This window comes from Hemiscyllium ocellatum, chromosome 3, assembly GCF_020745735.1.
Source record: "Hemiscyllium ocellatum isolate sHemOce1 chromosome 3, sHemOce1.pat.X.cur, whole genome shotgun sequence".
Lineage (NCBI taxonomy): Eukaryota > Metazoa > Chordata > Chondrichthyes > Orectolobiformes > Hemiscylliidae > Hemiscyllium > Hemiscyllium ocellatum.
In genome coordinates this window covers 116,397,139-116,411,434 of record NC_083403.1, presented here as the reverse complement: position 1 = coordinate 116,411,434, position 14,296 = coordinate 116,397,139, and the positions used below count along the sequence as shown (strand labels likewise).

Sequence of the window (14,296 nt, the reverse complement as noted above, 5' to 3'; positions counted from 1 at the left end):
CATGATGAGGGCCTCCAAGTTCTCCATTTCTTCCTCTCCTCTACACTGGGGATACAGGACGCCCACTCGCACAGCGCTTTAGAGAACATCTCGAAACACCTGCACCAACCAACCCCACTGCCCTGCAGCAGAAAACTTCAACTCCCCTTCCCAATCCAGCAAGGAAATGCAAGTCCTGGGTCTCCTCCATCATGACTCCCTAACTACCTGGCACCTGGAGGAAGAATGCGTGATCTTCTGCCTTAGGACCCTCCAATCACATGGCATTAATGTGGATTTCACCAGTCTCCTCATTTTCCACCCACCTTAACCTTCCAACTCGGCACCGCCCTCATGACCTGTCCTTCTTGGCCATCTTCCTTCCCATCTAAATGCTCCACCTTCCTCTCCAACCTATCACCATTACTCCCACCTCCATCTACCTATCGCACTCTCAGTTACCTTCCCTCCAGCCCTGTCCCCTCCCATTTATCTCACCACCCCCTCAACTCAAAGCCTCATTCCTGATGAAGGGCTTTGGCCTGGAACATCGATTCTCCAGCACTTTGGATGCTATCTGACCTGCTGTGCCTTTCTAGCACCACACTCTTGACTCTAATATCCAGGCTTAGACCGACAAGAGCATGTAACATTTGCATCTCACAAATGCCAGGCAATTATCATCTCCAATAAGAGACAATGTAACCACTGCCCTTCACAATCAATGGTGTACCATCACTGAATCTCTCACAATCAACATATTGAAGGTGACCACTGACTACAAGCTCAACTGAACTCATCACAAAAACGCAGGGCTACAAAAGCATGGTCAGAGACAAGAAATATTGTGAGTAACTCATCTCCTGACTTCCCAAAGCCTGTCCCACCATCTACAAGGCACAAAGTAGAGGTGCAATGGAACATTTCTCGCTTGCCTGGATGTGTGCAGCTCCAATAGCACTTAAGGAGCTTGACACCATTCAGGATGAAGCAGCCAACTTAATCGACACCACATCCACCATGCTGAATTTATAAGACACACTGCTGAAATTTACCAAAAATCCTTACCATCCAAACCCACAACCACTCCATCTCAAAGGACAAGGACAGGAGATACATGGACACACCATACCTGCAAGTTCCCTTTCAAGCTACTCACCCTCTTGACTCAGGAATATATCACCATTCCCTCTCTTTGCTGGGTTAAAATCCTGGAATTCCCTACCTAAAAGGATTGTGGGCCTACCTACACCATATGGACTGCAGGGGTTCAAGAAGGCAGTACACCACCACCTTGGAAAGGGCAACTACGAACAGGCAATAAGTGTTGTCCAGCCAGTGATGCCCACCACCCATGAGTGAATTAAAATAAAATCTACAGTACGCTCTGGTCATTCACCTCTGTTGCTCTGTCTGAAAGATACTTGGGTGAATTGCTTGTGACAAGAATGGTGTTTCTATTTAAAATGTCACAGTTTTATCTCTTGGAAAGGCATGATACTAAATATTTTAGTATTAAATTATGGAAGAATGAAAGTGTGAAATGAGTTCTGACAAAACATCTCTCAGCTCACCTTTAGTCTCTGCAATAATTTCCCTTAAGGGAATGAAAGATGACAGTGATAATGTAAAAATTGGGATATAAGATATGTTTATGCATTATTGATATTTACAATCTTTTCAGCAGTACTGTCAGCAGCAGGATTACCAGGATTTATCATACAAGGAAATCCTATTGCGTTTTATGGAAGAATTGGCACTCACTTGGACATAAAGCTTGCATTCTTGACAAAACTCTGGAAAATTTTATTTTGTCAAAATAAATGCCAGAACTAAAGTTCTAACTTTTGTCTTAGACCTGTTATAGACCAGGCCCGACCCCTTAAAACATTTTTAAGCAAGTAGCCCAGGCCATAAATTTGCTATTTGTTTTAGGTAAGTATATAGTGGATACTCCTGAATTAGCTGATTTGACTGTCAAGTTTTAAACAAACAGGATTTATTTACAATATTACGGAATGAAACACAAAGAACAGAAAATAGAATACCGGATAATTTATCCTATCCAAAACCCGACAGACTATCCTGACTTAATGATGCTGTTTCTAAGATACTCGCAACAGTCCCAATAAACACATCCTTTAGCACAAAGAGTAATAATGAAACAAACCAGGCTTACAGGTTACCTAGTCAGAAGGACAGAAGGAGGGAGAGACACTGCTGCTGAACTGAATCAAAAACTCTAATCTAAATGAAGGCTAGCTACACAGCTAGCTGGCTACACCCCTTTGATTATAACAGGATTTTTTTAAGACATGAAAGGCTTAGGCCAATCTGTTATCTGCATTATCTGTTCGGGGTAAACAAAAAGGGCCCCAATAAACCTTTCAAACCCAGTCTAGTTGGAACCTGGCCAATCACCCCTCTCTTGGGGAAAAAAAACTCAAGGGTATGGTAACCTTGTAAAAAGGCCAACATTGTGACAGATCATAAGACCATAAGACAAAGGGGCAGAAATTAGGCCATTCACCCCATCAAGCCTGCTCCACAATTCAATCATGGTTGATAAGTTTCTCAACCCCATTCTCTGACTTTCTCTTTGTGACCTTTGATTCCCCTTGACAATCAAGAATCTATCTATCTCCATCTTAAATATACTCAATGACCTGGTCTCCACAGCCTTTTCTGGTAGTGAATTCCACAGATTTGCCACTCTCTGGCTGAAGAAATGTCTCCTTATCCCATTCTAAAAAGGTCTTTTCTTTACTCTTCGGCTCTAACCTCGGACCTAGTTTCTCCTGCCAACGGAAACATCTTCCCAACATCCACTCTGTACAAGCCATTCTATACGTTGCGATTAGATTTCCCCTCATCCTTCTAAACTCTGTCAAGCATAGATCCAGAGTCCTCAAACGTTCCTCATATGTTAAGTTTTTCATTCCTGTCAAATTCCATGATTACCACTGGGACAAATCAGAGGGAGAACCTACTCTGAATTTAGATTGTTGAGCACTCAATCTCATGTTGGCACATAGCATTCTAATCTAATAGCTGAAATAACATTGCATGCAATGATAGAAAATATGCCCATTTAACAATGCATCTGTTTCAAATGTTTGATTGAATCGGGACACACACTCTCGTTCTGTCTAGGAAAATGAAATAAATTTCTGGGACTTGCAACAATGAAAAGTACATTGCTTCATGTATTGCAGAATAAATACAAAATATACCATTTCAGTGAACTACAAGTTATGAATTATGAACATGATGGATAAAAATAGGGTGGACTTATATAATGAGGATCAATAGACCTTCTCGAATCAAATCACCCCATTGGTCTAGACAACTTGATATTATCTAAATGTTTAATATTCTGCAAGGATTCCACTTTGTCAGTGAAACACAGCATAGCATTTACTTAGTTATGGGAGGGCGACAGAGATAAAGGAGAGAGGCCAATCCCAAGAGAAACTGGAAGAAATCCGACAAATGGGTGGAGAGACAATGGGGGAGAAATAGAGCTGGTCTGTAGAAGTATTCAATCCCTGAGGAATCAATACCCTTCAGGTTATGGAATATCTGATCCAATATTCACAAGTAGCATTCTTCTTCTGAGAGCTTTGACCATCAGATTAAGAGGATGCTCCCCTGATTTTCAACCAGCAAGCAATGTCTTTGCTACACTTCTACAGATAGGCGATCTCATGCCCATATTAAAGGTTCCAAGAGGTGACATAAACCCACACCAGAATGGAAATGATTAGACCATTCTCCCTTCAATCATGCCTGGAGTCTGCAATGCTCTAAGTAATCAGGTTTGATTTTATGCATACAAACTGCATAAGGTAGCTATCTGTCTTTTAGTACATTATGCTCTTGGCACAAGAGTTTAACGGTTTTTGCTCTGCCCTAACATTAGCTGAAAAAGTGAAATAAATTTGAACATTAAAATAACATCATTCCTGGAATTTTGGATTTAGTCAAAATGGGCACCTGGCAAATATAGATCTCACCTCTTCTCACTTCTGACAGTACAGCCAAAACCCAGCAGTTTTGGATGCTATGTTACTAAGTTCTCACCAATGAGGCAAACAAGGTTTAAGGATGGAGAGTGCACAGTTTATCAGAAGTTGAGAATAGTTCAAGCTGCTAAAGCATAGCTCACACAGGTTGAACCAAAGTTGATTTTAGACTTCAATGATTGGTTGGGAGTAGCTCACGCTGAGAGGAGCAAGAATCCAGTGCATTACTGTTATAACATGGGCATAATTATGTTCAGTAAATTACTGATCTCATCCCAGGTAGTGACTGTAAATGAAATTAAAACACCCAGGAACCACTACAGATAGACACTGCATGGACTGTGCAGTATATAAAGAGACAGAAGAGAATGCTAGATTGGAATTGATGTAGTGTTCAAGAGGGTTCCCAAATGGAAGCAATAATGCAGCATGGTGACCAAGCCCTGGATGCCAATCCTAGGGTCTTCCATCGCCCTTATCTTTTGGTCCTACTGGACATGGGAGACTGTGAGCATTGCGAAGACTGTGGAGTGGGCCCCCAAACTGATTTCCTGAGCTGGTTGGGAAAAGGTAATCACAGCACAATGAAAGGATTATATATCCTCAGCAACAATTCCTTCCTTCCAATCCCTTCTTCAGCTGGCAGTAGGGAATGGCTTTGCTTCGATGGATTCGCATTTGCCTTTAGCTAAGTGACTCAAACCGTCAGCAACATGGCAGGATTGGCGGGCACAGAATTGCTTCAATAACTGTTCCTGTCTGAACAGAGGGGAGAGAACTAAAGCACCAACAAGTGACTGGAACTGTCTTCTTTTCAAGAATGAAACAATACAAGCTGCAGTATGGAGACAGTCTTCCTTGTCTATACAGGATAGGTAATCCATATACATAAAATAAAAGCAGAAAAGTTTTCTTGCAATCTAGGATTATTTCAACAATGTCAAATGCAATATTTCTGCAACTAAAAATTGACTGTTATGATGAAAGAAATGTCAACTTTCTTTCCGGAGATGCTGCCTGACCTGATTCTTACCTAGTTTCCAGATAGTAAATTCATAAACTATCATTGTGTGATGCAACAGACAGAATATACTCATGACGCAGTCAGAGGAATTAGCATCATCAGTAGTTTTTAATAGTCAGGGTAATATTACCCATTGGATGCACACAAACTAACACTGCAATAGATCATTGCTACATTTGATATTAATTTATCAATGCTGCATTTACTGCACAATATTTGTAACCAGACACCAATAATCAGTCTCAGCAGAAGCAAAATAATGTGAATGCTGAAGATATGAAGAAAACGATAAAGTGCTAAAGAAACTCAGCAGGTCTAGCAGCATGAGCGGACAGAAACTAAATTTCAGAAATCCATAACTGGTGTTCCTGTTTTATCAGATGCTTTTGTGCTTGGTGAACCTTGAAAAGGGGGTGAAAATATAAAATGTATGATTGAACAGGAGAGTTTTCAGAGGAGCAGCAACCCTAAAACAAAAACAAAATTTGAGGGCAACAGATTTCTCTTCTTGGCTCTTGCTTTCTGTTATTCCTCTATTGTGACTGCAGAATTTCCAAAGATTGCTTCCTCTTACGTAGATTGGGTCTGGTAACATAATGGTTATGTTACAGGGCAAGTAACCAGGGACTTCGATCTGGAGACACAAGTTCAAATTCCAGAATGCCAGCTTCAGAATTCAAATTTCAATCTTTGTGGCCCAGAGATAGGGATACCATCACTGCCTCTTATGAAAAAATTTAACAATAGTTGTGGGGATTTTACAATCTACAAGACTAAGTTAGACTTGTGACCTCAATTTCAGGCACATTGCAGCACTTGAAAAAATCAAGGTTAAGGTTTCCGTCACAACAGTGATGACGTGCACAGCATAAACAGAAGTGGTCAAACTACCTTATATGATGGTGGCAATAGAACCAGGACCCCAATCCAGACAGTCAGGAACATGGACAACAACTTGGTGTACAGTGATTCATATTAGCTAAGTAAGCCTTTCTCCCTGTCAAACCCTCTCTCAAAAGAGCAGTCATATTGGATGTAAAATGTTAAATGTTTCTCGCTCAACAGATGCTACCAACCTGCTCAGTTTCCACAACACTGTTTTTATTTCAAATTTCCAGCAATTAGCTTTTTTAAAAAAAATCTTTAGTGGAGTCTAACAAAAGTGAGCTGGTGTACCAATCACCAAGAAAGATTATGACTTTGTTCTGCAGAACAGCATACTGACCTTGAATGTGATGCTCTGGAAACAAAGGATGAGAATGAGCGGAGTCAAAAGAAAAGTCCAAAAATCTTTAGCAACAGGAAATTAAATATACATTGTGGTACAAAGGAGCATATACATTGCACTACTTCAGAATATTTTAGCACTTTTTTATGATCTGTGGCAACATGCAAGTATTTCTGGTCACTTCAATGGATGGAATTGTACAAGTACACAGAAATGTACCTACAGACTCTAAATCCAACAGGCACTTCACCTGGTAGCTCACTTACTTACTTACCAATGTATCAAAAGGTACAAGGAGGGAGGAAAGAAACAAGGGAGATAATAGAGGGACAGCAAGGAAGGATGGACAGGTTTTTATTGAGGGTTGTTAAATTGAGAGTTGTTTAAATATGATGGTTAGACCACCAACCCCTGTAGGTATTCTGATTTTAATGATGGCTTTATAAAAGTTGGCAACCAGCACTCTAACCTGGTCAGCCCCACACAGAGCAACAGAAGTGTTGTCATCTCAAGTCTGCACAAGGTAATATTTGAAAGCCAAATCCAAGAAGTTGTCCGAAGGTATGCCACTCCTTTCAACCTCCATTGTCCATCACAACCCCAAAGCCAAGCTATCACTCGTCCTTGTCTATTTACCTACATGACACTGCTCAATAGTAATGAATCCCATAGTGACAATTGGCTGTGTGAAAATGGCTTACATTCATAATCTCCGTATGTTAAAACCATGAAGACTTTTTGTTTCAAAAGTCCATTCACTGTAGCCTAATTACATGCAGGATTTTAAATATCTAGACCTTTAAACTTCCAATATTTGATGCCCGAATGCAAGTTGAAACCATTTAATCTGTGCAAACACTGAAGTTGAGCGAGGGGCAAAAGAATCGCAGCTGTCAATCAAACTGGAGCTCAGATGTTTCAAAACAGCAATAGTTGTCTAGACAAATCTTATTATGTATTTGCTGCCTCTTTAACGGCTTTTAGAAAAGGAAATCTGCCAGTCTCAATCATCTGGCTCACATTTGGTTTCAGAGCGAGAGTAGTGTAGCTGCTGTCTCACAGCAGTTCTCTGAAGCAGTCTAAAAAGCCTCTCGGCTACTTTAAAAGTGGCAGCTCACCATCAACTCAAGAGCAATTACGAATGGATAATAAAACACTGGTCAAGACAGCAATGCTCACAACTGTGAATCCATAAGTAGTTAAAGAAATATGCTATACTTGATGTGACGGAATCATGCTTTATTTTCATAAAAGCTCTGAAAGTACAAGAGAAATGTGATAATATAAAATGGACAAAAGGAAAATAAAATATAATGTCCAATGCTTAAGTCTGCCATGTATGTCCTGCCCAGATCAGAAATCGACAATAATAATTCTAACAGATTGATTGCATGTATCAAATGATAGAAATAGATTCAAAAGTACTAAAAGCCTCAGCAAAAAGTACAGATATTGTGTCTGCCCTTCTAAAATCCCTACACTTGCAAGCAAGGGTCAGTGCTATTTATACTTCATTTGCAAACATTTCATTTGTGTGCACATAAAAGTGAAATCCTCAACAGCATGAAGAGAAATTACATTCAAAAAGAATGTAACCTTATTCAAGGTTCAGTACAACAAACATATACGAGCATGGTAGACAATTACAAATGCATTCCAGTCAACCTTCCATCATGATCATCTTGTATAATTGCATCCATATAGGTAGCTTTGTCCAAAGTACTGCCAAAACTCTCAAGAATTTAATTTTTCTTGTCATCTATTTTTCTCTCTATACACAAAATGTTGAGCTAGTTGTGTTTACTCTTGACCTTAAGAGTATCCAAATATCCAAACAAGCTCCAAGGAAACCTTACATTCTTAGGAAGTTGGAAAATAAAGGACTAACCTTACCCAGTCGGTAGTGAAGCATGATTTGGTCTATCAGTATTCAGGTGGTAAATTTCTTCTCAACATAGAAAGTGGCCTCCATTATTTACGGCTTGCTATTTAAAACACAGGAAACGTGCGGCTCACAATAAAAAACCTGGTTAATTTATCATAAATCAGAGACGAACTGGCCTTTCCCTTTTTTTGATTAAAAGTTTCACTAATGCTTACTCCAAAACAATAACTAGGACATTGACTTTTCTATTCTTTCTACTCCATTCAATGATCTAACAGATTAAAATAACTTGAAATGGTACTTATATGGAATTCCATAAAACAGGCCATTATTGTTGTACATTATGCAAAATAAAAGGAGCTCTTGACCTTAAATCAACTGGATTTACATATTATCAGTTGTCAGTAGGTGGAGTTAGAAGGTTGCGGGATCATTTTGCACTCCAAATACTTGAGCACAAAAATATAAATTCTCACTTCAGTTCAGTACTAAGGGGCTATTGTAATGCTGACATCTTGCAGATAAGACATTACATTAAAACATTGCTCTATGACTTAAAAGAAACTTTAAAAAAACAAGGAAATCCTCTTCAATTTACTGGCCAATATTTATGATCATTCCATCAACATTTTTGGAAAAAGATCATTATCTATTCATGATCACATTATTGATTTGGGGTACTTGCTTATAATAGCAACTAAAAATCAGAAATACTTAACCGGCTGTTAGAGGCTTTGGAACAAACAGAGTGCTGGAGAAACTCAGCAGGTCTGACGGCACCTGTGGTTATAAGAACAGAGTTAACGTTATGAGCTCAGGATGACCCTTCTGTGGGACTGAATTTTCCAGCATCCACAAGTTTTGTCATATTCTAGAAGCATAAGAGACATCATATAAATGCAAGTTTTTCTCTTGCATTGAGTTGATACTGACTTTCATAAAAACCTTGCCAGCTCCATCCCAAGCAGCTAAGCACATCAAGACCATGACTGCTTAGGCCTAAAAACATTCAAGATCCTGGTCAGTATTAACTGTCTGAATAGCATAAGTGCTGATATTTTAGATTTCCAGCAACCATAGTATATCAACTTCACTTCATTGTCTTAGTGCTCTTCAACTCACTTGAATACTTCTGAATAATGGAAGGAAAAGAGAAATTGTCCAGGAATTTTATACTTGATCTGCAAGCAAAACCCTTAAGTGTGTGTGGATGGCATCAAACCATGTGTCAAACAGCCTGCAAAAATTTATAATCAAAGCTTACACAATACTTGAGATTACTTGTGTGGGATACTTGAAACCATGCCCCATCAATGAACATCTTTAAAAGGGAGGAGAAAAAAAATCAAGCTGCCGCTATATACTACATTACTCAGTTTTTTAAAAAAGTAGAAACTTTCTCCACTAATTCAACGTCATCTAACAAATGCTCGCTTACTGAAAAGCTACTTCCTGTTTTAATGAATTTGACATGAACTAATGGCTTCTCACTGTTCTTATCTTCATGCTTAATGCTTATGCATTGGTCTCTAAAATTTATCCATTAACTAGAGGAGGGAGAATCTCAAAATCATCCTTCTGAATGTTTTTACAAGGATAACTGCCAGAAATATTTGCTGATTTGTTAAAATAATATGTTGAGCACAATTACTGAAAATTACTTAATATGCTTATTCAGCAAAAATAAACACTGTAAACCTGGCTTTTCACAGTGACTACCATAATTTGAATACAAATTGAGAATTTCACCACAATATAATCATTACTAACGCAGGATCAACTGTGAATTTTGAGAATTCATTTGATATATGAACAAATGAACAAGGAGCAGGACTAGGCCATTCACTTCAAGCCTGCTGACCCATTTGAGAGAAACATGTCTGATCTAACCAACCTCAAATTCACTTTCCGGCCTAACTGACAGGCTCTCCCCTTACTTAAGGAGAATCAATTTATTTCTATCTTATTTTTATTCAAACACAGCTTTCGAGACTCTCAATTTGCTGAGAAACATTTTGCCTTACCTGTGTTTTAAAAGGTAACCCCCTTGTTAGATACTGCCTCCCTGTTCTAGTTTCGCTCTTTCAGAGGAAACATACTCTTCACATCAACCTTGTCAAGACCCTCAATCATATCAAATTGGTTTCACCACCAATTACTTTTATGGACAATTTATATGGAAAAGAAGTTTTGTTCTGATATCTAACCTTTTCAGAATACATGCATATCACATTGTGGAAGGTAAGGCATTATTATTTTTCAAAGGAGATTGTGTACACTGGTCCATGCAGTGTAATATTGTGTTGCTTCAAAGATGACCACGAACCACCCAACAGAACCATCTTGGCCATATTCATACAATAGCACCTTAAATTTAAATTGCTGATCAAATTCAGCTGACAGTCCTTTTATGTGAGATTCGAGGTCAAAAACATAGCCATGCATTTCAACATAAGGTACTGCTGATTCAAAGACGTCTTTATGAAAGTATACCTTATCTTTCATTCAGTGAGATATAATGTGCTGTATATACTCTCAATTTTATTGTGTCAATTCTACCGGTATGCCAAGAACATTTTGGATTTTCTGGTTATTTTGACAAGAAATTCGAACTCATAAATTACATGCTTCCGAAAACACAGAAATACTCACCAGGCATGGATGGAGCTGTTGCCCGGCACCCATTGTTATTTACCGTTCCCTCATATCCAACAGTTACATCATACACAGCATCTAGGTGGCCTCTCATGGTGTTAATGGCTACTCGTGTTGCCTTCACACGCGGTGACATGGCATGTTTTAGCTCCGGCAGCCCTGGAATGCAGTGGAAAAAATATTTACAACTGTACAGAACAATACTAAAAAATTTTTTAAAAGTACAATACAAGGAAGGCTGACATTAAATGACAAAGAACCCCTGTTGTGCAATTACATTTGCGGATGATTTTATGCCTAATATCAGATTCTACTCTATTTCTAGGATAATGGGATTGATATGAAATATTATCTTAGGAAGTGTGCAAGAGTGAAATTTAAAAGGATAGCACAACAGTTGATAGTTTCAAGCTGTGTAAAAGTTTTGTTAGACATATGAAATTGCCAAATATTATTGGCAAAATAGAGGATTTCAATTGTTATTCATGGTCATTTTCAAAGCATAATGCCATGCTCAAATTTCATTTTCTGAGTACACGCATGCTTTAACACACTAATTAAACAGTAAGCTTAGATCTAATTTTAGATAGTCTTATGGAATAAAAGATTACTTGTTTCTACTTCGGTTTGAGGTTCTGAGATGATTGATAACTCCAAAATGTGATCAGCAAACTACTTGAAAGGTCTGGTAGGTAAGATGTTTGGAGATTTGTGTGCTTAGGTGCTTTAACTTCACCCTCTGTGCATTCCTGATGAAGTCTCTCAAGATGCCTCCCCGGATAAACGTCATCCATTTTGGCTGACAAAAAAAAGTGGCGACTCCCAACAACCAGCAATCATCTTTGATGGAAATGCCTTGACCATTTCATTTGTCCTCTGACAACCAAGTTTGGAGTAGAGCTGTTGTTTTGTGACCTTATTCATGTAATATCAATCCAATCATACAGATGCATCCCAATTTCTCTAAGGCATGAGCTACTGAATCCATATTCTAGTTATCAAAATTCCAAAAAATATCTTTATACTTTATCAATGACATTTGGAGATATTTATATCATTTCTCAAGCAAAATTAGAAAACTTAAAATGAAGTCACCAAAACATTTCAAGTTTCCGTTAATTGGTGTGAACCTCCTTATTTTATTGTTTTATCCTTCCAGAAATGATAGTATTTCAAATCAGACTGATGATCCCAGCAATATAGCGATATGTAGATAATGTAGCAGCATCTAAAATCTATAACATGAAAACAGTGTAGACTTAAGTATGCTAAAGCTCTAAAGGATACAACTTATGCCAAAAACCGGTTGCAATAATGGCTATGGCTTGATAATATTTTCCCTTCTCATTTTTTTAAGTTAGCTTTATAATGTTACGTTTCTACTTCAAAGCTCTTTCAGTTTTAACTTAACCAAGAACTCTTTCCCATTGCAATTGAGCACAAGTATATATAATCAAGGAAATTGCTTATTTAAAACTAGTCAGGTTATAATCATACTCTTTGCTATAATAAAACAAGTAGCATTAATTAAAACATGGCACGTTTGCACGGATGAGCCAATACCTTTTTCACACAGAGGGTGGTGTGTGTATGGAATGAGCTGCCAGAGGAAGTGGTGGATGCTGGTACAATTGCAACATTAAAGAGGCATTTGGATGGGTCTGAAGGGATATGGGCCAGGTGCTGGCAGGTGGAATTAGATTGGGTTACGATATCTGGTCGGCATGGACGGGTTGGACCGATGGGGCTGTGTCCATGCTGTACATCTCTATGACTAGTATTTTATTCAGTTGCACCTGAGAAATACTGCATAATTGTATTACAGTGCTCACTTCCAGCACAAAGGAACTGAACACATAATTAGGATATAGTGAGTTACACTCATATTCACTGAATATTTTCTGATCGTTCAAAGAGACCTTCATTTAAAACCCTCAACTGCTCACTTATTTTTTATTCATTCATTCAGCAGCCATCACTGTAAACACCCATGCAAAATTGCCTTGGAAAATATGATGAGCTGCATTCTATAACAATTACAGGTCCTTCGAGTCTAGGTACATAACAATACTGTTAGGAAGGGAGGTCCTAGCACTGATAGATATGCTGGCATTGGAGGTAGTCCCAAGAAGGTTCATGAGGTTGATATCAGGAGGGATTGTCTTACAAGGTGACATTGATTAGTTTGGGCCTGTATTCATTTGGGCAGCTGATCTTATTGAAAAATACAAGATTCTTCAAGGACTGGGCATGGTGGATGCAGGAGAGAGTCTAGGACCAGAGAGCATAATCTCAGATAGAGGGGTTGCACATTTAAGATAGAGATGAGGAGGAATTTCTCTCAGAGGGTAGTGAATCTACAGAATTCATCACTGCAGAGGGCTGTCAAGGCTGAATGATAAAGTATAATCAATGTTGACGCAGAGTTTTTGCCAGTAAGATAAACAAGTGTTTAGGGAAAAGGCAGGAAAACAGAGTTAAAGGTCATCAGATCAGCCCAAACTCAGTCAATGGTGGAACAGACTCAATGGGCTGAATGGCTGACTTTGACTCCCACATTTTATTGTCACCGTCATTTCCCTGCAAGTTTAGAGAGGTTACAAGCTTGCAACCAACATATCTGGCTCAAAGCTTTCCTTTGGATCTATACTTGATATTAGCAAATTCAGTCTTAGAACTTACAACATAAAAATCGATTTTAAAATATTTGGAATCCAGGGTTTTAACTATGTTACGCAGAAATAGTTTCTTCATTAACTTCCATTTTTGGTTTATTTCTTATTGTAGCATTTTGAATATACATTAACCAATAGCTTGCATTTGATTTTGGTTCATTCACAAAACTGTGAAATCTGTAGTGAATTAAACAGATTTAGAGCCAAGAAAATCCAAAAGTGGCACAAAGTGATCAACAAAACTGTTTGGTGCTCAACAAATCGAAAGCAGAGCCTGTGTAAACATCTATTAGCAACAGGACAACTGGCAGTGTTACAAAAATTACTCAATACATGTCCAAGGTTCAGAAGCTAGTAAAAGCAAATGAAACCTTGCAATTTAAGTACGAATCCACAGAAACCCTATAAATGACTTTGCAGATGACTTTATGACAACAGATGGTTCAGAATCAAGTTGCCATAGAGAGGATATATACAAACAGAAAAGGGCAGGAACGTAGTGGATGTTACCCAATGATTCTATCAGAAAATGAACAGCTAACCTGGAAAATGTGAAATTGTACTAACACCACAATGTGGTCTCGAGGTGCCAGTACTGCACTGTGGTGTCCAGAGGAGATGACAACATGGTGATAATGTGGCTAGATGATGTGGAGACACCAGTGTTGGACTGGGGTGTACAAAGTTAAAAATCACACAACACCAAGTTATAGTCCAACAGGTTTATTTGGAAGCACTGACTTTCGGAGCGCTGCTTCTTCATCAGGTTGTTGTGGAGAATAAGATTGTAAGACACAGAATTTATAGCAAAAGTTTACAGTGTGA

At 38.5% G+C, this 14,296-nt stretch overlaps 1 protein-coding gene across 1 annotated transcript in view; it reads right to left on the bottom strand.

Moving 5' to 3' along the window:
- Positions 1–14,296, bottom strand: part of agpat5 (1-acylglycerol-3-phosphate O-acyltransferase 5 (lysophosphatidic acid acyltransferase, epsilon)) — a 101,013-nt gene that overhangs the window by 36,500 nt on the left and 50,217 nt on the right. Inside the window, exon 6 of the mRNA XM_060821601.1 lies at positions 10,794–10,955. Within this exon, the coding sequence (XP_060677584.1) occupies positions 10,794–10,955 (162 nt within the window). The remainder of the gene's footprint in view (positions 1–10,793; positions 10,956–14,296) is intronic.